Source organism: Bufo gargarizans, chromosome 6 (genome assembly GCF_014858855.1).
Source record: "Bufo gargarizans isolate SCDJY-AF-19 chromosome 6, ASM1485885v1, whole genome shotgun sequence".
Classification (NCBI taxonomy): domain Eukaryota; kingdom Metazoa; phylum Chordata; class Amphibia; order Anura; family Bufonidae; genus Bufo; species Bufo gargarizans.
In genome coordinates, this window is record NC_058085.1 from 213,841,990 (window position 1) to 213,869,735 (window position 27,746).

At 43.7% G+C, this 27,746-nt stretch overlaps 1 protein-coding gene across 4 annotated transcripts in view; it reads right to left on the bottom strand.

The window, feature by feature from the left end:
• Positions 1 to 1,368: 1,368 nt before the first annotated feature.
• ERCC6 (ERCC excision repair 6, chromatin remodeling factor) overlaps positions 1,369 to 27,746 on the bottom strand; it is a 241,077-nt gene continuing 214,699 nt past the window's right edge. For 3 of the 4 annotated variants that reach the window (XM_044297289.1, XM_044297290.1, XM_044297291.1), the window contains one exon: positions 1,369 to 2,368. In XM_044297289.1, the coding sequence (XP_044153224.1) occupies positions 1,955 to 2,368 (414 nt within the window). In that variant the 3' untranslated portion in view covers positions 1,369 to 1,954. Of the gene's footprint in view, positions 2,369 to 21,584; positions 21,701 to 27,746 lie in introns of all 4 variants that reach the window. The other variant, XR_006390375.1, reaches the window with a different exon arrangement.

Genomic DNA, 27,746 nt, shown 5'->3' on the forward strand with positions numbered 1-27,746 from the left:
AGCGTGTAACAGAACAGGTTCTGTAGAAATCTATGTGCAACGAGCTGATGGTTTAAAAAGGAGTGCACTCTTTCACTCTGTAGTAGAATCTTGGGCCACTGCACGGTTCTTTGTACCAGATGCTAACATTGACCTGTAAAGCTGAGTTCAGTTATTTGGTCAGTTCTGGCCCCTTAACTGACCAAATAAGTGAAGTGTGAAGTGATTCTAAGAGTGACGCCTGTCAACTGCATGTTATACTAACGCACAGTAACTGTTTCACTATCACAGCGGACTAGCTATGCATGTTTCTGCAATGCACAGTGTTGCACACAGATATACAGGCTGTCTGCCGATGGGAAATAGCTGGTTTTTACCGCACTTCGTCAAAAATAAATTCAGATCTAAACAAATTTTTGGGGAAATCAAATTACTGAAAACTTTGCTGATCTCTAATTTTAATACACAATTCAAGTGTTTCTCTAGAGTGGCGTGGCCTGACAGAGCTTAATGTAAGTCGCTAGTTGTGAAGCTCCTACAGTTATGCTGCTAATTATCCTGTATGGGTTCAAACATAATTTAACTTTTAGGCACTTACATCGCAGTAAAGTTGAGGGATGTAATTGTGGAATGCCGAAGAAGGGGAAAACACTGCATAAACTTGAATGGGACTTATTTACCAAGGTGGCACTGGTGGAGATAGTGGGGAAGCCATGAGTGACTCTGCACTGGCCAAAACAGATGATCTGGAAGGTGCAAACCCCACAGACTTTATTGAACAATGGCTAGCACAAAAGTTCAAGGATAAAAGTCTGTCATCTCTGTATGCATAGGAAAAGAAAAGGCGCTGAGGGGGCCCACTATTTTACATGTCAATATCCTCCCTCAAAGTAGAATGATAAGACCGTGTTCTAGATAAATACTCTCACTTACAGATTAAAGGGAATTAGACAATACTAAATAAATATGGGACCGGGCGGTATATGTAGAGTAACAGCAGGAGCATTGATGTGCATCACGTTGTCATGGGGGAGGTAAGGGGGGTGACTCACCCCTGGGACCCCAACCAATAACGAGAATAAGGTGCCAGAACAGCAGTCAAGCATATGTACTGCCACTTCATTCAACTGTATGGGACTGCCAAAAATAGCTGAGCACTGTTGAATGGGGTAGCAGAAAGCACATACGTGACCCCCCCATCCCCCAGTCTGCAATAACGCACGTGTAGCATTTTGTGGCAACTACCACTCACTTATGACGTTCATGTACACTATACTTAATGTTAAAGACACACATAAAACGACAGTGAATATTCTATTTTTAACTGTACATTTGTTTGTATTATGTTGAAGTTCTCACACAAATTGCATACATTCGGAAAAATACGGATTTTAAAGGAATATTTAAAATTTTTAATTATAAATATGGACAATATTTTCAAAAATGTGTTTGTACAAACATAACAAATGCTGAATGTTTCAAATTTGTAAATGATCATTCTTTTCTGGGTATATATATATAACCGCCATTTCTGTTTAAAGAGTTTTCCATCAAAGCTGTAACTGAGCATTACTAAGGAAAGTATCTTCAGCATTTTACTAAGCACTGACTTGTGTAATAAGTCAGATAGGCAGGGTAATGGACAGTGATAGTTAGGCCACATGTCGATAGTCAGGGACTGAGGTAGTAACAAGAGGTGGATGGAAGCCTCTGCATGTTAGACACAGGATTCTTCTGCAGATTGATGGCAGAGTCTCCTTAGCAACAATGTTACAGCTTTGCTAAGGCTATTGATCCTTGATTCTAGTACAAAGAAATAGCTTTCCCTAATGAAGTACATAAAAAATATTTAACAGCCATATCCCTACGCAATATTAAGAATAAACCAAAAAGAAAGTTAACATTTAAGATAAAATGGGTTGGTGTCAATACTTTGTACTGCTATTATATACCCACAAGGGAGTGTCAGAAAGGTTCAGAGGAATTCTGGTCTGAGTCTCCACACACCAACACCATAACTCTTTCTATGAAAGGTGCACAATTTACGCAGCAGTTCTCGGAAGACACAGGACTGTGAAGGAGAAAGCTTATGCTCAAACTCCTGAAGCAGCTCCTGGGTGGTTGCTTCTCCTTCTTGCTGTGCTTGGAATGCTATGAAATTTCTCATATCTGTTAGTAACTCATCATGTTCTGTGGGATCTGCTGTTTGAGGTCCACTTCCTATATCACCATCTTCTCTGGGAGGAAGGATTAAATGATTTCTTGCCTTCATACAAGCAAGTAAATTGGATGAAGACAGAGTGGAACTGGAGTCTAATGCACTGGCCTCTCCACTGAAATGAGGGGCAGCAACTGTTTTGCTCTCTTCTTGTTTAATGATCTTTAAATCCTAAAAGGAAAAAATATACAAATTGCAAAAAATTATAAACAATTTAAGAAAATGGTCACTTTTCCACCAATGCTCCCAAGATGCAAAGTTTGATGCAACTTTCTAAATAGTTTTCCAAAAATATGTTTATTTACCCCATTAACACCTTAAGGACCTGGTAATTTTTTGCAGCTGACATGTGACTTTATGAGGTAATAACTTTGCAAGACTTTTACTTATCCAAGCCATTCTGACACTTTTTTTTCATGACAAATTGCACTTCATAATAGTGGTAAATTTGGGTGAATATGTTTCACCTTTATTTATAAAAAGTCCCACATTTACAGAAAATTTTGCCTATTTCTTTAGAATGTTAGAAGACTTTGAATTTTACAACCAATTTTAAAAAATTACAAGAAAATTTCCAAAACCTACTTTTTTAAAGACCAATTTAGTTTGAAGTCACTTTGTGGGGCTTATGTAGTAGAAACCACCCATACATTATGCCATTTTAGAAACTACACCCCTCAAGTTATTCAAAACTGATTTTACATACTGGGCTAAGCCTTTAGGTGTTCCACAAGAATCAAAAGAAATTAAAGGTACAATTTTGAAATGTAATTTTCTTTTGGCAAGTTTTCCATTGGAATCCATTTTCTTGTAACACAACAAGTGTTAACAGTAAAACAAGCATCTATTACACTGATTCTGCCATTTACAGAAATACCCTATATGTGCTTTTAAACTGCTTAATGGGCGCACAACAGGCATCAAAAGGAAAGGAGCAACATATCGATTTTGGAGGGCAGATTTCACTGGAATCATTTGCCGGCACCATGTCGCATTTGAAGACCCACTATGTCACCCCCAAAGAAAAAGCCCTCAAAAAGTCAATCCCATTTTGGAAACTACACCCCCGAACTAATATTTCAAGATGTGGAATGAGTACTTAGGCCCAACATATGGCTGTGAAAATAAGAAATTACATTTTTTTTTTTACCAGAAAATGTCACTTTCTCTATTTTTCAGTTTCACAAGGGGTAAAGGAGAAAGTGAATCGATTTTGGAGGGCAGATTTCACTGGAATCATCTGCCGCCGCCATGTTGCATTTGAAGACCCCCTGTGTCACCCCCAAAGAGAAAACCCTCAAAAGTCACCCCATTTGGGAAATATTTCACCCTTTGACCCTTTGAAATATTCATTTGGGGGGTATAAAGTATTTTTGCCCAACAGGCATTTCATAGAAATTAGAAACATATGGCTGTGAAAATCAAAAGTAATTTTTTTTTTTACCAGAAGATGTCAATTTCGCCCCAAATTTTCAGTTTCACAAGAGGAACAAGGGAAACTGAACCCCCACAATTAGTTGCCCATTGTCTCCTGAATACGGCATCACCGTTTTGACAACAGCGCTTGAAATGTGCGTTTTCACATAAGAATAAAACATACACACATATACAGACGTGGACAAAATTGTTGGTACCCTTTGGTCAATGAAAGAAAAAGTCACAATGGTCACAGAAATAACTTTAATCTGACAAAAGTAATAATAAATTAAAATTCTCTAAATGTTAACCAATGAAAGTCAGACATTGTTTTTCAACCATGCTTCAACAGAATTATGTAAAAAAATAAACTCATGAAACAGGCATGGACAAAAATGATGGTACCCCTAACTTAATATTTTGTTGCGCAACCTTTTGAGGCAATCACTGCAATCAAACGCTTCCTGTAACTGTCAATGAGACATCTGCACCTCTCAGCAGGTATTTTGGCCCACTCCTCATGAGCAAACTGCTCCAGTTGTGTCCGGTTTGAAGGGTGCCTTTTCCAGACTGCATGTTTCAGCTCCTTCCAAAGATGCTCAATAGGATTGAGGTCAGGGCTCATAGAAGGCCACTTTAGAATAGTCCAATTTTTTCCTCTTAGCCATTCTTGGGTGTTTTTAGCGGTGTGTTTTGGGTCATTGTCCTGTTGCAAGACCCATGACCTGCGACTGAGACCAAGCTTTCTGACACTGGCTAGTACATTTCTCTCTAGAATTCCTTGATAGTCTTGAGATTTCATTGTACCCTGCACAGATTCAAGACACCCTGTGCCAGACGCAGCAAAGCAGCCCCAGAACATAACAGAGCCTCCTCCATGTTTCACAGTAGGGACAGTGTTCTTTTCTTGATATGCTTCATTTTTTCGTCTGTGAACATACAGCTGATGTGCCTTGGCAAAAACTTCGATTTTTGTCTCATCTGTCCACAGGACATTCTCCCAGAAGCTTTGTGGCTTGTCAACATGTAGTTTGGCATATTCCAGTCTTGCTTTTTTATGATTCGTTTTCAACAATGGTGTCCTCCTTGGTCGTCTCCCATGTAGTCCACTTTGGCTCAAACAACGACGGATGGTGCGATCTGACACTGATGTTCCTTGAGCATGAAGTTCACCTTGAATCTCTTTAGAAGTCTTTCTAGGCTCTTTTGTTACCATTCGGATTATCCGTCTCTTAGATTTGTCATCAATTTTCCTCCTGCGGCCACGTCCAGGGAGGTTGGCTACAGTCCCATGGATCTTAAACTTATGAATAATATGTGCAACTGTACTCACAGGAACATCTAGTTGCTTGGAGATGGTCTTATAGCCTTTACCTTTAACATGCTTGTCTATAATTTTCTTTCTGATCTCTTGAGACAGCTCTTTCCTTTGCTTCCTCTGGTCCATGTCGAGTGTGGTACACACCATATCACCAAACAACACAGTGATTACCTGGAGCCATATATATAGGCCCAATGGCTGATTACAAGGTTGTAGACACCTGTGATGCTAATTAGTGGACACACCTTGAATTAACATGTCCCTTTGGTCACATTATGTTCTGTGTTTTCTAGGGGTACCATCATTTTTGTCCATGCCTGTTTCATGAGTTTATTTTTTTACATAATTCTGTTGAAGCATGGTTGAAAAACAATGTCTGACTTTCATTGGTTAACATTTATAGAATTTTAATTTATTATTACTTTTGTCAGATTAAAGTTATTTCTGTGACCATTGTGACTTTTTCTTTCATTGACCAAAGGGTACCAACAATTTTGTCCACGTCTGTATATATATACACACACACATACATACATATACCTACAATACTAATCTATATATATATATATATATTTTTTTTATTTTACAATTTTTTTTTACAACAGCGCGTGAAACATCACCGCAGGAAGGTGTTTTCACACATGTCTAACCCCAGCTAAGGGGGAAGGTCAGGCACAGCACAACTCTGCAGCTGAGGGGGAAAGGGCAGGCAACCCAGAGATCCATTTTTATCAGCACTGTATTTGAAGAATTACAAGCAGCTCCAATCTCCTCAGCGCTGCAGAGAGGGGTTGAGTGGGAATGTCAGGCTGCAGCTGCATCACCTCTCAGGATCGCTTCCTATTGGCTGCACGGGCGGGTGGGAGGGTTGACTTCCCCCAGCTCTGCTCTTCTCCTCCATTCTGCATCCTGGAGTGAGAGAGATCAGCCCGTCCAGCTCCTGAGCCCAGCACCTCCACTGGCCCACCATAGTGCAATCTGGCACTACAAAGGTACCTAGGGACAGGTTAGGGAGAGCTCAGATTAGGCAGGAATACTCAGGGAAAGTTTAGGAAAGAAAAAAAAAAAAAATATGAAGTTTTCTTTTTGCATCACCCTGATCAGGTGTCTGGGGTTGACAGCACACTCAGCTATGTGACCCTAGACCCCCGCAGGGGTACTGCAGCTTGCGTCCCCCCCCCCCGCCATACCCCCTCCACACAATCTTTTTGGGACGCAAGCAATGTGTGCGTGCGCTGACTGTGGCTGGCACTCTTAGCGCATTGCCCACCCCACCGCTAATCAGCTTTGGACCGTTTGAATTAGGATTTTTTTTAATGTAGCTTTTTTTTTTCCTGTTCGGTTTAGGGTAAGACGTTCTCGGCCGAGAAGGCATACGCCCTGCTTGCCTCCGACTCAGATCCCCAGTAAGGACGAGGATGACCCCACTTTCCTCTTCTAGTGATGATGATGAGCCCCCAAGGCGGCGGAGCAGGGGGACCCCCATGGGCCACACTATTACGAGCAGCTGTGGGGCTCGTACTAGTTTTCCGTCCCACCAGATAAGTCCACCTGAACCCCCTACTGGTGAACTTGCATGGTGTACCCCAGAGGATTTTGAGCCCGTGATTCCTGATTTTGTTGGCCAAGCAGGAATCCAGATTCCCACAGTGGGCTTCACTGAATATGACTATTTTAGTTTGCTTTCAGTGTCCACTTTGTAAATCTGATGGTGAAGCAAACAAACTTGTTCACCCAACAGTTCATTGCTCAACACCCGGGCTCCATTTTGGCTAGGTTCGGTGGACTCCGGTCAGTGCAGCCGAGAGGAGGATGTTTTGGGGCCTCGTGATGCACATGGGCCTAGTAAAAAACATGTACCCGGTATGAGGCCATCCGGAAATTGACTGCATTATGCAGATAATGCAGCATGTCCCCCCAAGGTGATCCTGCCTATGACCGCCTGTACAAAATCAGGCCAATCATCGATCACTTCGGGGCCAAGTTTTTGGAAGCCTATGTACCTGGAAGTGAGGTCGCTGCCGATAAGAATCTCATTGCTTTCAAGGGGAGACTCATTTTCCACCAGTATGTTCACTCTAAGCGGGCGAGGTATGGCGTGAAGCTGTACAAACTTTGTGAGAGTACCTCAGGGTACACTTACAAGTTTCGTGTGTACGAGGGGCGAGATTCCCGTATTGAACCCCCAGAATGTCCCCCCACTCTGGGTGTTAGCGGTAAACTTGTGTGGGACCTTATGCACCAACTGGTAGATAAGGGTTACCACCTGTACGTGGATAACTTTTATACTAGTATCCCCTTGTCCCAGTCCCTCGCCGCCAGATCCACGTCCGCTTGTGGGACCGTGCGAAAAAAATCAAGCGGCCTCCCTACCCACCCCCTCCAGGTACCTATCCCCAGGGGTGAGACCTGTGCCCTTAACAGTGGAAACCTGTTGCTGGTCCGATATAAGGACAAGAGGGATGTCCTTGTACTGTCCACAATTCACGGTAATGGCATCACCCCTGTCCCTGTGCGAGGTACCGCGGCAACGGTCCTCAAGCCCGATTGTATCGTCGACTACAATCCCTATATGGGAGGAGTTGATCTCTCTGATCAAGTCCTCAATCCATATAACGCCATGCGCAAAACCCTTGTACAACTCTTTTGTGCTGTCCCGGAGAGCTGGCAACCCAGGGAAATTCCTGCAGTTCTATGAGGCAGTCCTCAAGGCCCTGATCTCTTCTGACTGGGAAAGAGCAGGCCGGAGTACCTCGGGAACTGCAGGTGTGGTCCCCATATTGGAAAGAAGGGATGGTCCCAAAAAAAGTGCAGAGTGCGTCACAGGAGGGGGATACGGAAGGACACCACAACTCAGTGTGACACATGTCCCGATCATCCGGGCCTCTGCATTGACTGTTGCTTCAGGGAGCACCAAAATTCCATGGAGTACTAAAAATTTTCTTTTTAAATCCATTTTTTCTGTTAACAAAGCAAGGGGTTAACAGTCAAACAAAACTCCATATTTATTGCCCCGATTCAGTAGTTTTCAGAAACACCCCATATGTTGTAGTAAAATGCTGTATGGCCAAACGACAGGGCGCCATATGGTTTTTGGAATGCAGATTTTGCTGGACTGTTTTTGAGTCACAATTAAACTGCCACCTTATCCCGTAGTTTCCAAAATGGGGTCACTTTTTAGGAGTTTCTACTCTAGGGGTGCAGGGGGGGGGGGGGTGCTTTAAATGGGACATGGTGTAAATAAACCAGTCTAGCAAAATCTGCCTTCCAGAAAGCATATGGTGTTCCTTTCCTTCTGCGCCCTGCCGTGTGCTCGTACAGTAGTTTACGGCCATATATGGGGTGTTTCTGCAAACTACAGAACCAAGGCAATAAATATTGAGTTTTGTTTGGCTGTTAACCCCTGCTTTATTACTGGAAAAAATGGATTAAAATTGAACATTTGCCCAAAAATTGAAATTCTGAAATTTCATCTCCATTTGCCAATAACTCTTGTGGAACACCTAAAAGGTTAACAAAGTTTGTAAAATCAGTTTTGAATACCTTGAGGGGTGTAGTTTCCAAAATGGGGTCATTTTTGGGTGGTTTCTATTATGTAAGTGACTTCAGACCTGAACTGGTACTTAAAAAGTGGGTTTTGGAAACTTTCAGTAAAATTTCAAGATTTGCTTCTAAACTTCTAACCCTTGTAACGTCCCCTAAAAATAAAATGGCATTCCCAAAATGATCCAAACATGAAGTAGACATATGGGGAATGTAAATTAATGACTATTTTTGGAGGTATTACTATGTATTATAGAAGTAGAGAAATTGAAACTTGGAAATTTGCCAATTTTTCCCAATTTTTGGAAAATTTGTTATTTTTTTTTTAATAAAAGGTTGTTTTTTTTAATCCATTTTACCAGTGTCATAAAGTACAACATGTGCAAAAAATGGCCTGGTCCTTAAGGTGAAAATTAGCCCGGTCCCTAAGGGGTTAACTGCAGGACGAGAATGCTCATCCTAGTGCCTGAAGAACCCTGCAAGGTCCTGAACGTGTTAAAGAGACTGTCTGATACAACTCATATGGATGAAAGGTAGAAGGGTGTGTAACAAAAAATAATAATAAATCACATCTTTTGAATCTGTCTCTATTCCAGGGCAGTGGTTCCCTGTGGTCCCTGCCAAACCGGAAGTGATCAGGTCCTTTTTCTTATCACAAGACCAGTATAACTGGACTCAGCTATTAAGTGTGAACAGCAAGTGACTACAGACAGAGCCTCAGTAATTGAAACTGATCCAGTTCATATGAGCTAGTGAAAATAATACTTTTCAGTATTACAAAATACATGCAAAAATGTTGGCACCCCTGATCAAAATGGTTACTGTGAAGTTAAGAAAGTTGAAGATGAAATATTCTTCAAAAGATTTAAAGTTACAGATTAAACATACAGGTCCTTCTCAAAAAATTAGCATATTGTGATAAAGTTCATTATTTTTTGTAATGTACTGATAAACATTAGACTTTCATATATTTTAGATTCATTACACACAACTGAAGTAGTTCAAGCCTTTTATTGTTTTAATATTGATGATTTTGGCATACAGCTCATGAAAACCCAAATTTCCTATCTAAAAAAATTAGCATATTTCATCCGACCAATAAAAGAAAAGTGTTTTTAATACAAAAAAAGTCAACCTTCAAATAATTATGTTCAGTTATGCACTCAATACTTGGTCGGGAATCCTTTTGCAGAAATGACTGCTTCACTGCGGCGTGGCATGGAGGCAATCAGCCTGTGGCACTGCTGAGGTGTTATGGAGGCCCAGGATGCTGCCATAGCGGCCTTAAGCTCATCCAGAGTGTTGGGTCTTGCGTCTCTCAACTTTCTCTTCACAATATCCCACAGATTCTCTATGGGGTTCAGGTCAGGAGAGTTGGCAGGCAAATTGAGCACAGTAATACCATGGTCCGTAAACCATTTACCAGTGGTTTTGGCACTGTGAGCAGGTGCCAGGTCGTGCTGAAAAATGAAATCTTCATCTCCATAAAGCTTTTCAGCAGATGGAAGCATGAAGTGCTCCAAAATCTCCTGATAGCTAGCTGCATTGACTCTGCCCTTGATAAAACACAGTGGACCAACACCAGCAGCTGACATGGCACCCCAGACCATAACTGACTGTGGGTACTTGACACTGGATTTCAGGCATTTTGGCATTTCCCTCTCCCCAGTCTTCCTCCAGACTCTGGCACCTTGATTTCCGAATGACATGCAAAATTTGCTTTCATCCGAAAAAAGTACTTTGGACCACTAAGCAACAGTCCAGTGCTGCTTCTCTGTAGCCCAGGTCAGGCGCTTTTGCCGCTGTTTCTGGTTCAAAAGTGGCTTGACCTGGAGAATGCGGCACCTGTAGCCCATTTCCTGCACACGCCTGTACACGGTGGCTCTGGATGTTTCTACTCCAGACTCAGTCCACTGCTTCCGCAGGTCCCCCAAGGTCTGGAATCGGTCCTTCTCCACAATCTTCCTCAGGGTCCGGTCACCTCTTCTCGTTGTGCAGCGTTTTCTGCCACACTTTTTCCTTCCCACAGACTTCCCACTGAGGTGCCTTGATACAGCACTCTGGGAACAGCCTATTCGTTCAGAAATTTCTTTCTGTGTCTTACCCTCTTGCTTGAGGGTGTCAATGATGGCCTTCTGGACAGCAGTCAGGTCGGCAGTCTTACCCATGATTGCGGTTTTGAGTAATGAACCAGGCTGGGAGTTTTTAAAAGCCTCAGGAATCTTTTGCAGGTGTTTAGAGTTAATTAGTTGATTCAGATGATTAGGTTAATGGCTCGTTTAGAGAACCTTTTCATGATATGCTAATTTTTTGAGATAGGAATTTTGGGTTTTCATGAGCTGTATGCCAAAATAATCAATATTAAAACAATAAAAGGCTTGAACTACTTCAGTTGGTGTGTAATGAATCTAAAATATATGAAAGTCTAATGTTTATCAGTACATTACAGAAAATAATGAACTTTATCACAATATGCTAATTTTTTTAGAAGGAACTGTACTTTTCAACATTTTAAGCAGTGTCTGTGTTTTATTTAGACTTTGTATAATTTTAGAGTAAAAAAAGAAAGAAAGTAGTACCTTGCACAAGTATAGGAACACAGAGATTTGAGTGCTCAGATAACTTTGACTGAGGTCTCAGACCTTAAAGAGAACCTATCACCATTGACCATACTAAGATATATTACAGTAGGTAGAAGGTAAAAAATAATTAAACACACAAGAAGTTACGTTTGGAATCATAATGACAGTAAATTCAGTCAATATGCTTGTTAGCCCATGGGTTCGTGCCTGAGCTGCTGCCCCTACCTGCAGGCATGGGTATCGGGTAGCTTAACTGTTGCATCTGTGCTCCATGCCAGAGTTTACTTCCTGCTGGAGACCTGAACTGTTTGTTAAGGCTTGCATAAGGGTGTCTCTCTTCACTTGTGAGGCAGCACGTACATGCCCTCTGTCTTACCAGCCTATGGCTGGAATGCACAAAGTATTTAAGGCTACTTTCACACTTGCGTTCGGAGCGGATCCGTCTGGTGTCTGCACAGATGGATCCGCTCCTATAATGCAGACGATGGGATCCGTTCTGAACGGATCCGTCTGCATTATATTTCAGAAAAAATTCTAAGTCTGAAAGTTAGTCAGACGGATCCGTCCAGACTTTACATTGAAAGTCAATGGGGGACGGATCAGTTTGAAATTGAGCCATATTGTGTCAACTTCAGATGGATTCGTCCCCATTGACTTACATTGTAAGTAGGGACGGATCCGTTTGGCTCAGCACGGCCAGGGGGACACCCGAACGCTGCAAGCTGCGTTCGGGTGTCCGCCTGCTGTGCGGAACGGAGGCCAAATGGTGCCATACTGATGTCTTCTGAGCGGATCCGCATCCACTCAGAATGCATTAGGGCTGTATGGATCCGTTTGGGCCACTTGTGAGAGCCTTCAAACGGAACTCACAAGCAGAACCCCGAACACAAGTGTGAAAGTAACCTAAAGGCGCTTCCTACCCCAGGAAAATGCCTGAGCAACTCATGGTCTAGTTCTGTGTGTTAAGATGTTTTTGTAGTTCTGCTTTGCTGTGTACTGGACACTGCTTTGGCATTATAGGATCTTGCTTGTTTGTCGGCTGCCCCAACCTTGAACTTTGTTTACAGACCTTGCTTGATCGCTGCCTGCCCTGACCTCGGACTTCCTGACCAAGTCCTTCCCCACAGTGCTTTCATCGGTATCTCTGACCCTCTGGTCAGCTGCCACTGACTCGGGGACTGCTTTGGAGTGGCACCTGGTAACTACCCTAATGGCCCAAGCCTATCCTCACCATCAGATGCTCTAGTGAAGAGCAGGTAGTTGCTTACTCACGCCCCTCCAGAGTATAGCCAGTCAGTGGCGCAATGTTATGAGAGAAAACAGCTCGTGAGAGCGGCCATCTTGTGAATGGCAGCTCGGCGTGCTCTGTACATACAAGCCCCGCCCCCACATTCCATACCAGAGACTTCTTTAGTAAGAGTCTCTTATCCAAATCAAGGTCAAGGCAAAGAGCATGGGCAAAACTTCAGGAGCAGCATTGTACCCAATTCCATTAAAATGTTTATACTGCTATTTAACTGTTATATCTAACTCTATCATGTTTGATAAAGTGATGGTGCGGCTGGGTATCTATGCTTATGTGTGAAACAGTATCGGTTCTGGGCCAGGCCTTAGGGTTATTTTTTTTTCTGTTACGGCGCTCACCACATAGGATTTTTTTTTTAAATATTTTAATAGTTTGGACTTTTCAGATGTGGCAATATGCAATATATTTATTGTTTATATATATCGTGGGTAAACTGTTTGATGGTTTTCTAAGAGATGCTATCTTGGAGGATCTCAATGAAAACAAGCAAATAACGCCATATCAGCATGGCTTCATGAGGGATCGGTCATGTCAAACTAATTTAATCAGTTTCTATGAGGAGGCAAGTTGTAGACTTGACAGTGGCGAATCATTGGATGTCTTATATCTGGACTTCTCTAAAGCATTTAACACAGTACCACATAAAAGGTTAGTATATAAAATGAGAATGCTCGGACTGGGAGAAAAAGTCTGTATGTGGGTAAGTGACTGGCTCAGTGATAGAAAAGAGAGGGTGGTTATTAATGGCAAACACTCAGATTGGGTCACTGTTACTAGTGGAGTACCTCAGGGGTCAGTATTCTTATTGGGCCCTATTCTCTAAAATATATTTATTAATGATCTTGTAGAAGGCTTGCATAGTAAAAATCAATTTTTGCAGATGACACTAAACTGTGTAAAGTAATTAACACTGAAGAGGGCAGTATACTACTACAGAGGGATCTGGATAGATTAGAGGCTTGGGCAGAGAAGCGGAAGATGAGGTTTAACACTGACAAATGTAAGGTTATACACATGGGAAGGAATAATGCAAATCACCCGTACATACTGTGGGGATGTGCTTGTGGTAGGCTACGGTAGTGGCAGCAGTATTGAGGCAATCACAGATAGTCTTTGTGATACACCGTGACTTTATTCTCACCACAGGCATAACAGGCAATGTGCAGACCACACAGGTGCATATCCACATAGTGCATAGAACAAAAGTCCTTCCATATAAAATAAACAGCAGGTTTGAGTCACCTTGTTTATGGACAGACCACAGAGGTCCTGCAGGCTGCTAGGATACCTGCCTTTGTCTCCCTCAGGCCAGAGCCCCTTCGGCTAGTAGCACCACAGGTCCCAGGGCTATCCTTCACTGTGTGCTGTGCCCAGACTCTCCTTCACCAGCACTGACTGTCTGTGGAAATCTCCAGCACAGCCCCCCACACCCATCTTCAGTAGGCTGGGTTCTTTAACCGCCTCCGGACCACCTAACGCAGGATCGCGGTCCGGAGGCGGCAGCCTCAGGCAGGATTACGCATATACGCGTCATCTCGCGAGACGCGAGATGACGCTCACAGCCGGCCCGCGCAATCAAGGGGGGGTTACATCATCAGCCTGCCAGCCAATGATCATCGCTGGCAGGCTGATGATTTTAAAAAATACGAATCACAGGCCATTTAACACTTTATATTTTTAAATATAAGGTGTTAAATGGCTGCTGTGCTCCTCTGCTGATTCTTTTCGTCGGTTGGTCTCAGCAGAGGAGCACAGTTCACAGTGAGTACACAAGACACAACACTTAGCCCCCAGATCACCCCCCATCACCCCTGTCAATCACCTAGTGAAAGGGGAAAAAAGTGATCAGTGTAAACTGTCAGTTTTTTTTTTCACTGGTATTGACCGATAGGTTTTAGGATAGTTTAGGCCCCTTGGTTAGATAGTTAGCAAATGGTTAGCGCCCAGCCCACCGCACCCACTGATTCGCTGATTAGCGTATCGCTAATCAGCATTTGTACTTTTATAGTATCTGTAAGTGATCAAAACTGATCACAGTCAGATCTATAATAGTATTAGTGTCACCTTAGCTCGCCCTCCTCCCAAAACGCAGTGTTTGCCCGATCAGGCCTGATCGGTCGCCCACACGTACGTTCACCCACGCCCGCCCCGCCGCAGTGACAAAAAAATATTTTTTTGATCACTGCACAATCACTTTCCAAGCGCTGCGGCGATAAAAAATCGCAAGGGCCTCCGGTACTTCGCTAGCCTCCCATTTGTAAGACAGGCTTGCTTTTTTTCTTGGGTAGTCTCAGGGAATACCCCCTAAATTTAGTCCAAATGTCAAACAAGGGGTATTCTTCTGAAGAGGCCTACAGGATTCTGACCCAGTCGGATGAGGAATGGGAACCCTCATTTGATGAATCCAGCAGGTCAGAATATGAACCTGTAGAAAGCAGTGGCAGTCTGACCCAAAGTTCAGACAAGGAGGTTGAAGTCCCTGATAACAACAGGCGTACCCTACACCAGTGTTTCCCAACCAGTGTGCCTCCAGCTGTTGCAAAACTACAACTCCCAGCATGCCCGGCCAGCCAAAGGCTGTCAAGGCATGCTGGGAGTTGTAGTTTTGCAACAGCTGGAGGCACACTGGTTGGGAAACACTGCCCAACACCACAGGTTGCGCAGGATCCGCTTCAAGGGCAGCAGAGTAGGGCTGGCGCTGTCTGATTACGTGGTGAGGCAAACACCAGCAGCGCAGCCCACCCTGGACCTAGTACCAGCACTGCCGTACAACATGGTGAAGTGGCGAGCACCAGAAGGGCAGTTGAAGCTGGTACGGTGGCACGTGCAATAGTTACCCCGTTGCAGCCACCGAACAGACAGGCCCGTAGACCCCCTAGAGTCCCTGAGGTGCTGGCAAACCCTGATTGGCAGTCCCCAACCTCAGCCGCACCATTAGTTCCCCCTTTCACCGCCCAGTCTGGAGTTCGGGTTGAGACAGCTCAGATCGGTTCGGCCCCCTGGGATTTTTTGAGCTGTTCTTGACTGCAGAGCTCTTGGACATAGTCGTGGCAGAAACAAACCAGTCCAAGTTTCCGAATAAAAAAATTTTCTGAGCCTTCTCCTCAACATGGGTCTAACCATAAAGCATGAATTGCGGTCATATTGGTCCACGAACCCAATTCATCACATGCCCATGTTCTCTGCTGCCATGTCCAGGGCACGATTTGAGGCCATCCTGCGTTTCCTGCACTTTAGCGATAACACCACCTCCCGTCCCAGAGGCCATTCAGCTTTTGACCGGCTTCACAAAATTCGGCCCCTCATAGACCAGTTCAACAACAAATTTGCAGATTTCTATACCCCTGAGCAAAACATCTGCGTAGACGAGTCCCTTATACATTTTACCGAGCACCTTGACTTCAAACAATACATTCCAAGCAAGACGCCCGGTATGGGGTCAAATTGTATAAGCTCTGTGAAAGGGCCACAGGCTATACCCACAAATTTTGGATCTATGAGGGTAAAGATCAGACCCTGGAGCCGGTCGGTTGCCCTGACTACCTGGGGAGCAGTGGGAAGACAGTCTGGGACTTGGTGTCACCCTTATTTGGCAAGGGGTACCATCTTTATGTAGACAATTTCTACACATGTGCCCCTCTTCAGGCATTTGTTCCTAGAACAAGCGCGACCTAGTCGCCGGGGCTTCCCCCAACGGCTCGGTACCACCCGCCTTGCAAGGGGGGAGAGGGCTGCCTTGTGTAATGAAGAACTGCTCGTGGTGAAATGGAGAGACAAGCGTGACGTTTACATGCTCTCCTCCATTCACGCAGACACGACAATACAAATTGAACGAGCAACCAGTATCATTGAAAAGCCCCTCTGTGTCCACGACTATAATTCGCTCATGGGAGGGGTGGACTTCAATGACCAGATGTTGGCTACCTATTTAGTGAACCGACGCACCAGACGCTAGTATAAGAAGGTGTCTGTATATTTAATTCAATTGGCTGCATATAATAGTTTTGTTCTCTACAGTAAGGCTGGGAGAACAGGATCCTTCCTCAAATTTCAGGAAGAGATCATTGAGAACCTCCTGTATCCAGCAGGTTCCGTGGCCCCATCCACCAGTGTAGTGAGCCGTCTACATGAGCGACATTTCCCCAATGTCGTTGTTGATACCTCAACCCAACCGTCACCCCCGAAAAAGATGTGTCTGTAGCAGGAGTGGAATAAGGCGTGACACCCGCTATTTCTGTCCTGACTGTCCTGACCACCCTGCCCTATGCTTTGGGGAGTGTTTCCAGAAGTACCACACACAGGTACACTTGGCATAGGGATTGCATCTCACAGGACAGGCACACAGGGCTATTAGGGCCCATTCACACAGAGCTGCTGCAAACCTCTCCTTTCACCTGGGACAAAGTGCATAATGTACTTCACCACATCTTTGGGCGATTTGCACTTTGCACATTGTCCCATGGGGAAGGAGAGGTTTGTCTTATAAAAGGTTAAAAAAAAACAAAAAAACACACCAGTAAGCAAAAAAGTTAAACGTTCTGTTCAAAAAGTTAAATAAAGTTTATATGTTCCGTTCAAATGCTATTATAAAGTTAATACATTTATTGCGTTGCGGCCTGGTTTTTTCTTTTTTTTTTTCTTTTTTCTTACCTTCCAGGTGGACCAACCGATCGACTAGCTGCAGCACTGATGTGCATTCTGACAGAAGCATTGTGCTGCTGTCAGATTACACAAAAGTCGGTGTATGCAGCGCTTCAAAACTAGATTTCTCCTGTGCAGTAAAACATATGTTTGCCGAGGCATATGAGCTGAGGAGGCGGCGGTGTTCATATGCTTTGGCAAACACTATGTATAAAAAAATATATATATATATATATATATAAAAAAAATCCCGGCAATGATTTATTCATCCACATCGATTGATGTGAATGGAGAAATCGGGTTTGCCAGGGCATACGAGCTAAGTGGGTATGGATGTTTGGCGGAGCTATGACGCCTTTCCCCTCTTTTTTTTTTTGGGCAGAGATTTTTTCATCCACATTGATTGATGCGAATGAAGAAATCTGTGCCGTTAATTTTTTCTTTCAGCCTAGAGGCTGAACGGAAAAAAATAAATCTCATTACCTGTATACTCAATATAAGGAGAATAGCAGAAACTCCTAATGCTGGCCATACATGTAATGATTGTGGAGACCCTCAAATGCCAGGGCAGTACAAACACCCCACAAATGACCCCATTTTTGAAAGAAGACACCACAAGGTATTCGCTGAGGGGCATGTTGAGTAGATGAAAGATTGAAATTTTTGTCCCAAGTTAGCGGAAAGGGAGACTTTGTGAGAAAAAAACAAAAACAATTTCCGCTAACTTGTGCCCCAAATTTTTTTCTATGAACTCGCCATGCCCCTCATTGAATACCTTGGGGTGTCTTCTTTCCAAAATGGGGTCACATGTGGGGTATTTATACTGCCCTGGCTTTTTAGGGGCCCTAAAGCGTGAGAAGAAGTCTGGGATCCAAATGTCTAAAAATGCCCTCCTAAAAGGAATTTGGGCCCCTTTGCGCATCTAGGCTGCAAAAAAGTGTCACACATGTGGTATTGCCGTACTCAGAATAAGTTGGGGAATGTGTTTTGGGGTGTCATTTTACATTTACCCATGCTGAGTGAGATAAATATCTCGGCAAAAGACAAATTTTCCAATTTTTTTTATCTCACCCAGCATGGGTATATGTAAAATGACACCACAAAACACATTGCCCTACTTCTCCTAAGTACGGCGATACCACATGTGTGACACTTTTTTTTTGCAGCCTAGGTGGGCAAAGGGGCCCACATTCCAAAAAGCACCTTTCGGATTTCACAGGCCTTTTTTTTTACAGATTTTGACTTCAAACTACTTTGCACGCATTTGGGCCCCTAAAATGCCAGGGTAGTATAACTACCCCACAAGTGACCCCATTTTGGAAAGAAGACACACCAAGGTATTTCATGATGGGCATAGTGAGTTCATGGAAGTTTTTATTTTTTGTCACAAGTTAGTGGAATATGAGACTTTGTAAGAAAAAAGAAAAAAAAATTATTCAGCTAACTTGTGACAAAAAAATTAAAAGTTCTATGAACTCACTATGCCCATCAGCGAATACCTTAGGGTGTCTTATTTCCGAAATGGGGTTATTTGTGGGGTTTTTCTACTGTCTGGGCGTTGTAGAACCTCAGGAAACATGACAGGTGCTCAGAAAGTCAGAGCTGCTTCAAAAAGCAGAAATTCACATTTTTGTACCATAGTTTGTAAACACTATAACTTTTACCCAAACATTTTTTTTTATCAAAGACATAACAATAATATTAGCGAAAAATTTATATATAGATGTCGTTTTTTTTGCAAAATTTTACAACTGAAAGTGAAAAATGTTATTTTTGGGCAAAAATGTCATTAAATTTCGATTAATAACAAAAAAAGTAAAAATGTCAGCAGCAATGAAATACCACCAAATGAAAGCTCTATTAGTGAGAAGAAAAGGAGGTAAAATTCATTTGGGTGGTAAGTTGGATGACCGAGCAATAAACGGTGAAAGTAGTGTAGTGCAGAATTGTAAAAAGTGGTCTGGTCATTAAGGGTGTTTAAGCTAGGGGGGCTGTGGTGGTCGATTAATTCCTCTGAAGCGCCAGCGTGTCATCTCACGAGACGCGAGATTTCCTGAGAACGCTCACACACATGAGCGCGCATTTACAGGAACAGGAGGTAAACTAGTTCATCTACAGCCTGCCAGTGGCGATCATTCGCTGGCAGGCTGTAGATGTGATTTTTTTTAACCCTTGAATGGTATATCAGATGCTGTTTCCTCTGGTGGTCCCTTTTGCTTGGATCGACCACCAGAGGAAACAGGTAGCGCTGTAAGTAGCACCAAGCACCACTACACTACACCCCCCACCCCCTGTCACTTATTAACCCCTGATCACCCCATATAGACTCCCTGATCACCCCCCTGTCAGGCTCCATGCAGACGTCCATATGTGTTTTGCAGATCCTGCGTTAGGTTCCAAGTAGAGCTTCAACATGCGACAAGAAGAAATGGAAGTGAGACAAAACATTTTTTGAGCATTCAATTTAATGAAATCAACGAATAAACTGAAACAGGCTGTTTTTCAGCTGATCAAAAGTTTAGGACCACACCTCCAAAAAAAAAACTAAAAAAGAAAAACTAAACACCCCCCCCGCCCAAAACAGAAATCCAACTTCCAAACATGAACTCAGTAAAGAGTAGCTCCGCCGTTATTGTTGATCACTTTAAAAATTTGTTTCGGCACGCTTGATGCAAGCGTTTCCATGAGGTGAGTGGGAACATTTCTCCAAGTGGTGAAGACTGCCGCACAAAGGCCATCTACTGTCTGGAACTGTTGTCCATTTTTGTAAACTTCCCTTGCCATCCATCCCCAAAGGTTCTCAAGTGGATTTAGATCAAGGGAACACACAGGATGGGCCAAAAGAGTGATGTTTCTCCCCTGAAGAAGTCCCTTGTCCTGCAGGCATTGTAGACTGTAGCGTTGTCCTGTTGAAAAACCCAGTCGTTACCACACAGACGAGGGCCCTCAGTCATGAGGAATGCTCTATGCAACATCTGGACATAGCCAGCGTCCGTTTGACGCCCCTACACTTCCTGAAGCTCCATTGTTCCACTGAAGGAAAAAGCACGCCAGACCCTCCACTATGGCGTGTAGAAAACATCTCAGGTGGGATCTGCTTGTCATGCCAGTAACGTTGAAAACCATCAGGACCATCAAGGTTACATTTTTTCTCATCAGAAAATAAAACTTTCTTCCACCTTTGAATGTCCCATGTTTGGTGCTCTCTTGCAAAGTCCAAACCAGCAGTTCTGTGGCGTTCAAGGAGACAAGGTCTTTGAAGACATTTTTTTGTTTTTGAAGCCCTTTAGTCTCAGATGCCTTCTGATGGTTATGGGGCTGCAGTCAGCACCAGTAAGGGCCTTAATTTGGGTCGAAGATCGTCCAGTGTCTTGACGGACAGCCAATTGGATCCTCCGGCTCAGTGCTGGTGACATTTTTTTGGGTCTTCCACTTGACTTTTTTGTTCCATAACCCTTTAGGATCATTTAAGAAATTTCAAATGACTGTCTTACTGTGTCCCACCTCAGCAGCGATGGCACGCTGTGAGAGAGACCCTGCTTATGCAGTTCAACAATCCGACCACGTTCAAGGGAGAGTTTTTTTGCCTTTGCCATCACAACGTGTGACTACCTGACAGAAAATGACAATGAATGCACATCTTTGGCCTTTTAAAGGCATGTGGTCCTAAACTTTTGATCAGCTGAAAAACAGCCTTTTTCAGTTTATTGGTTGTTTTCATTAAACTGAATGCTCAAAAAATGTTTTGTCTCACTCCCATTTCTTCTTGTTGCATTTTGAAGCTCTACTTGGAACCTTGTTAAGATCCAACAATGTAAAATATGTTTTTTTGCCATTTTTCAAGTGGTCTTAAACTTTTGACCAGGACTGTATAAATGGGCATATTCCCTAATTTATACCTCTAATGGGGTCATCTATCAAACTTGTGTAAAGTAGAACTGGCTTAGAGGGACAATATGTGGGGAGCGCATAGGGCGTCACAGCAATTTTTTTCATACTAGGCCACTCCTCTAACTCCACCCAAAGTATAATTAAACACACCCAGTCCTCTTAATGCCGACACATAGCAATATTGCCCCCTTTGTGCCACCACAAAGTAATAATGCCCACATTGTGCCCCCTTCATAGTAATTGCCACATTGTGCCATCTTCATAGTAGTTATGTCCAGGTATGTGCCCCCTTCACAGTAATTATGTCCAGATATGTGCCCCCTTCACAGTTGCTATGCCCAGATATGCCCCCACACAGCAGTTATGCCCAGATGTGCCCAATTCACAGAAAGTAAAGTAAAAAAAAAAAAAAAAACTAACAAATACTAACCTGGTTCCTCTGATGAACACAGTTCAGCTGTTACCTACTCCCCAGCAGCAGCCAGGATATGCTGTTACACAACGCGCTTCTCTGCTGTGTAGAAGATGCAGAGGCAGATTACTGGCCTGCCCGGCATCTCCTACACAGACCAGCACCTGCTGATGAGTAGGCGAGAGGAATGGGGAATCAGGGGGTTGTCCACTCCCTGCTTCACCATTCTTCTCAGCTACCCAGCAGTATTACAATCAGGTAAGAGGACGACATACCTCAGATATTCCGAAACCACAGGACAGCCAATGAAATCCAGGACGGTTGGAAGGTATGGCCCAGTCAATAGGGATCGTGGCTATGTAGTTAGGCAGAGGGAAGGAGATCGGAGAACCTGCATTGAAATCACATGGCTCTGATCAGTTACCATGATAGCCAGGGGTCTGCTGAAAGTTCACAGACCTGTCATGGTAAGATGCCTGTAAAAGGCATGGCTTAGCAGGCGGGGCGTCAAAATATCATAGAGCACAATAGTTCTCTATTATGGTCTATAGACAACAATCAGAAGATCACAGGATATAGCGCCTAAGGAGGCTAAAAGGTATGTAATAATTCACAATAGGTAGGTTACCACAATTAAAACTTACATACAGGAGCAGCCAATGGCAGGGCAGCCCACTTACATTTAGTAAATAATTCATTAAAAGGTGTAGGCCCGTATACAGGTTGCACAAAATAAAAATAAAAAAAAGATGCAACTACTGATTAGCACACCATAGTATAAGGTATACTAAAGTAAAGACAACAGAGGAAAGAGGAGGATAGGATAGTGATATATATGAGACACAGATACTGGATCTCTGACCCTATACCAGTGCTCCAGACCAAAAAATAATATCAAGGAGCCATTGGCTCCTAATCTGAAAAATTTAGTCGCCAAATTAAATTCTTTAGTCGCCAAATTTTTATTGTTACATAAGGGTCAGAAACTGGGTTTTCTTTAGCCTCTTGGCTATTCGTTTTTCCCCATCATAAACCTCCACATTGAGCTCCCAGCAGGAGATAGACGCCTGCAGGGCATGCTGGCACTTCTGGTGTGACATCACCTGGGCACATGGTCTTTGCTCAGCAGAGGTTCCATTCCCGCCATGCTGTCCCTGGCACTTCATGAGCAGTCGTGCTCCTCTGCTCCATAAATGGCAGCTAAATTAAAGGGGTTGTCCGGGTTCAGAGCTGAACCCGGACATACCCATAATTTAACCCTGGCAGCCCCCCTGATGTTAGAATCAGAGCATGAAATGTTGGATCGCTCAGGGCAAGGGCTCTTTTATTTGCAACACACTGCCGGACAGAGGCTTCCGCCAAGCAGTGTGTTCGGTGACGTCACCGGCTCTGATGGGTGGACTTTAGCTCTGTCCTAGCCGTTTTACAGGCTACAGCAGCGCTAAAGTCCGCCCATCAGTGCCGGTGACGTCAACGGGCTCACTGCTGGGCGGAGCCTCCTCTTGGCAGCCCAATTTGTCACCGGGACTCCAGAAAATGCCCTTGCCCTGCTCCATTTAGCGCAAGGCAAAGGAGAGTATCGGAGCATGAACTGCTCCGATGCTCAAGTTAGGGGGACTGCCTGGGTGAAACTGGGGATAGCTCTGAACCCGGACAACCCCTTTAAGGAAATAATTGCTTCGTTTTGCAGGAGCCTGTGAGGGGACTGTGCCAGACCAGACGGCAAAGAGTAAGGAGCGGAGCGATGCAATCTGCTGGGGGGGGGGGGGGGGATGTAACTCAGAATCAGTACAGGATAAATAATGTAACATACACCGTGACTCCACCAGCAGAATCGTGAGTGCAGCTCTGGAGTATAATACAGGATGTAACTCAGGATCAGTACAGGATAAGTAATATATGTACACAGTGACTGCACCAGCAGAATAGTGAGTGCAGCTCTGGAGTATAATACAGGATCAGTGCAGGTTATACATGTACTTCTAGGACAGGTCTGATGTAGCAGTTGTGGATGCAGGGTTGACCACTAGGGGCACTCTACCACCAGTTCTTAAGGTAGGGCTCACGTCCTTTGCATTGGGCACAGGTGATGACCAATAACTTCAGAGCAATTACTAAGCAGGGATACAAGTTTTTTTACGGTACCCTTTACATACACCCCCGTTGTTAAATTCCTGTCCGGCGGTCTCACCTGGATTGTGGGTCTCTTGGTCCCAGTATTGGTCTCCCAGTCTTTCCTCTGGGCAGGGTGAACAGTCTCCGGTCTGACAGTCTGGAGTACACGGCTACGGTGCGGGGAAAGCGGACTGCAGTGACAATACACAGTCCGGCATGCTGCCCAGGTGTGGCACGGCACAGTAGGTGCCATCCCTTGCGGCTCTTCAGCGTACGGAGCCCCAGTGAACACTGAACAGACGCGTCTACTCTGGGGTTCACCTGAACCCCTACTTCTTTGGTGTAAGAGCGGCTCAGCCCCAGCTGGCTGAGCAAGGCCTACAGCTGAGCCCACCGGTAGTTATCCAGGCAGTCAAAGGGAAGGGCAGACTTCATGGGCCCTGGGGCCCCCTTGTAGGGAGGCTTCCAGTAGGGCCCCTTGGGTTTGCAGTAGGTGGGCTGCTGCCAGTAAGTGGGCCGATCGTTCGGGAAGGGCGGATAGGGAGGGTACATGACTTCAGCCATAGTGCATGATCAGGGTCCTGCAAGGAGCAGGTGGGCTGCGCGGCTGCCCTTATATCAGCTTGTTATAGCAGGCTCGTTACTTCAATGACCGGCAGCCCTGCGGCCTTAACTCCTTCACCGACGGCCACAACTGTGCTTCCCCAGCATGGTGGCATCTCTGCACCGTAGACTGTACAAAGGGCTCCCTCATACCGCCGCACATGTGCCAACCGAAAGAAGTGCAATTGTGACCAGGTCCATCGGGCTCACACCATAAAAGCCCTCCTTCCCACCCACACGAGCATAAAATTGGAGGCGAGCAGAGAGAGGTAGGTAGGTGGGGAAGGGATACTGGGCAGCGGCAGCCATTAGCAAGTAAAGTGGCGAGGTGATCATCAGTCATCTCGCCACTTGCTAATGTTAAGTGTGTGCTGAAAAACTTGTCAAGCTAACCTGTTCTATGGAGCAGTCGGCATGGAGCAGGCTCCCCATTTTTATAACTGAAGAGCAAGCTGCTGCTGTGTTCAGCACGGGAGAATGGGGGTGGTGTGAGAGGAGCAGCCAATGGCAGGGCAGCTCACGTATACTATGACCAATCAGCAGCCTCCTCACTAATAACAGAGCTCTGCACTGTGCGGAGCTCTGTTATTGGATTGCTGTGTGTCTGCTGTATGAAATCCCGTTCTTTTTAACCCCTTAGGGACCGGGCTCATTTTCACCTTCAGGACCAGGCCATTTTTTGCAAATCTGACCAGTGTCACTTTAAGTGCTGATAACTTTAAAACGCTTTTACTTATACAGGCCATTCTGAGATTGTTTTTTCGTCACATATTGTACTTCATGACACTGGTAAAATAAAGTCAAAAAAATTATTTTTTTTGCATAATAAAACAGGGCTGTGGAGTCAGTAGATAAATACTCCGACTCCTCAGTTTTTTGTACTTCCGACTCAGACTCCTCTGTATTTAATATGCGAATGTATTTTATACATTCCTTGAAGGAAAGAAAGTTTTGCGGTTACGTGAGGCACTGCATGCATTGGCCTTTATTCTTACAGTAGAGAAGTCATTAATTATAACTGTTTATGAATTCGGACATTTAAACTTGCTTTTTTTTATTTTTTCATTCCAATTTAAATTTAGTAGGAGTCGGAGTCGGTTCATTTTTTGCCGACTCCGACTCCGACTCCAGGTACCCAAAATTGACTCCGACTCCTCGACTCAGACTCCACAGCCCTGTAATAAAATACCTAATTTACCAAAAATTTGGAAAAATTAGCAAATTTCAAAGTTTCAGTTTCTCTACTTCTGTAATACATAGTAATACCCCCAAAAATTGTGATGACTTAACATTCCCCATATGTCTACTTCATGTTTGAATTATTTTGGGAATGATATTTAATTTTTGGGGGATGTTACAAGGCTTAGAAGTTTAGAAGCAAATCTTGAAATTTTTCAGAAATTTACAAAAACCCAATTTTTAGGGACCACTACAGCTCTGAAGTCACTTTGCGAGGCTTACATAATAGAAACCGCCCAAAAATGACCCCATTCTATAAACTACACCCCTCAAGGTATTCAAAACAGATTTTACAAACTCCGTTAACCCTTTAGGTGTTGCACAAGAGTTATTGGCAAATGGGGATGAAATTTGAGAATTTCATTTTTTTTGCCTAATTTTCCATTTTAACCCATTTTTTCCACTAACAAAGCAAGGGTTAACAGCCAAACAAGACTGCATCTTTATTGCCCTGACTCTGCTGTTTACAGAAACACCCCATATGTGGCCGTAAACTACTGTACGGCCACACAGCGGGGCGCAGAGTGAAAGGTGCGCCGTATGGTTTTTGGAAGCAAGATTTTGCTGGACAGTTTTTTTGACACCATGTCCCATTTGAAGCCCCCTGATGCACCCCTAGAGTAGAAACTCCATAAAAGTGACCCCATCTAAGAAACTACACCCCTCAAGGTATTCAAAACTGATTTTTACAAACTTTGTTAACCCTTTAGGTGTTGCACAAGATTTAATGGAAAATAGAGATACAATTTCCAAATTTCACTTTTTTGGCAGATTTTCCATTTTAATATTTTTTTTCCAGTTACAAAGCAAGGGTTAACAGCCAAACAAAACTCATTATTTATGGCCCTGATTCTGTAGTTTACAGAAAAACCCCATATGTGGTTGTAAACCGCTGTACGGGCACACGGCAGGGCGCAGAAGGAAAGGAATGCCATACGGTTTTTGGAAGGCAGATTTTGCTGGACTGGTTTTTTGACACCATGTCCCATTTGAAGCCCCCCTGATGCACCCCTAGAGTAGAAACTCCAAAAAAGTGACCCCATTTTAGAAAGTACGGAATAGGGTGGCAGTATTGTTGGTACTAGTTCAGGGTACATATGATTTTTGGTTGCTCTATATTACACTTTTTGTGCGGCAAGGTAACAAGAAACAGCTTTTTTGGCACTTTTTTTTGTTATTTACAACATTCATCTGACAGGTTAGATCACAAGGTAATTTTATAGAGCAGGTTGTCACGGACGCAGCGATACCTAATATGTATACAATTTTTTTATTTATGTAAGTTTTATACAATAACTTCATTTTTAAAACAAAAAAATTGTTTAGTGTCTCCATAGTCTGAGAGCCATAGTTTTTTCAGTTTTTGGGCGATTATCTTGAGTAGGGTCAAATTTTTTTCGGGATGAGATGACAGTTTGATTGGCACTATTTTGGGGTGCATATGACTTTTTGATCGCTTGCTATTACACTTTTTGTGACGTAAGATGGCAAAAAATTGCTTTTTTTACACAGTTTTATTTATTTATTTTTTACGGTGGTCATCTGAGGGGTTAGGTCATGTGATATTTATATAGAGCCGGTCGATACGGACGCGGCAATACCTAATATGTATACTTTATTTTTATTTATGTAAGTTTTACACAATGATTTTATTTTCGAAACAAAAAAAATGATGTTTTAGTGTTTCCATAGTCTAAGAGCCATAGTTTTTTTCAGTTTTTGGGCGATTATCTTGAGTAGGGTCTCATTTTTTGCGGGATGAGATGACGGTTTGATTGTTACTATTTTGGCGTACATGCGACTTTTTTGATCACTTTTATTACCTTTTTTGGGAAGTAAGGTGGGCAAAATTTCAATTTTCTCATAGTTTTAATTTTTTTGGCGTTCACTGTGCGGGGAAAGTAACATGACCGTTTTATAGATCAGGTCGTTACGGACGCGGCGATACCTAATATGTGTAGTTTATTTTATTTTTTTTATTTTTATTTAGTGATAAATGTTTTTTTTATCTTAACTTTTTTCACTTATTTTTTAAAATTTTTGACCCAGAGCCACTTGGTTCTTGAAGATCCAGTGGGTCTGATGTCTGTAAAATACAGTACAGAACCTATATAGGTTTCTGTACTGTATTTTACTTACACTGAACAGATCTATGCTTTCAGCACAGATCTGTTCAGCACCATGGACAGCAGGACGCCTGAGCAGGCGTCCTGTTGCCATGGGAACCTTCCCCGTCTGCCACAACTTCGCAGACGGGGAAGGGTGAGGACAGGGCTTCGGGGGGGCTTTCTGGGGGCTCTCTCCCTCTCCCATCGGGGGGCTGCAAAGGCACAGCAGGACCGCTGTATGGAAAGGGTTAAACGGCTGACATCGCATCAACGATGCGGTTCGCTGCGATCGCCGACAAGGGGGGTGGGGGGGTCACATGACCGCCCCTGGCGTTTTAACAGGATGCCGGCTGAATGATTTCAGCCGGCATC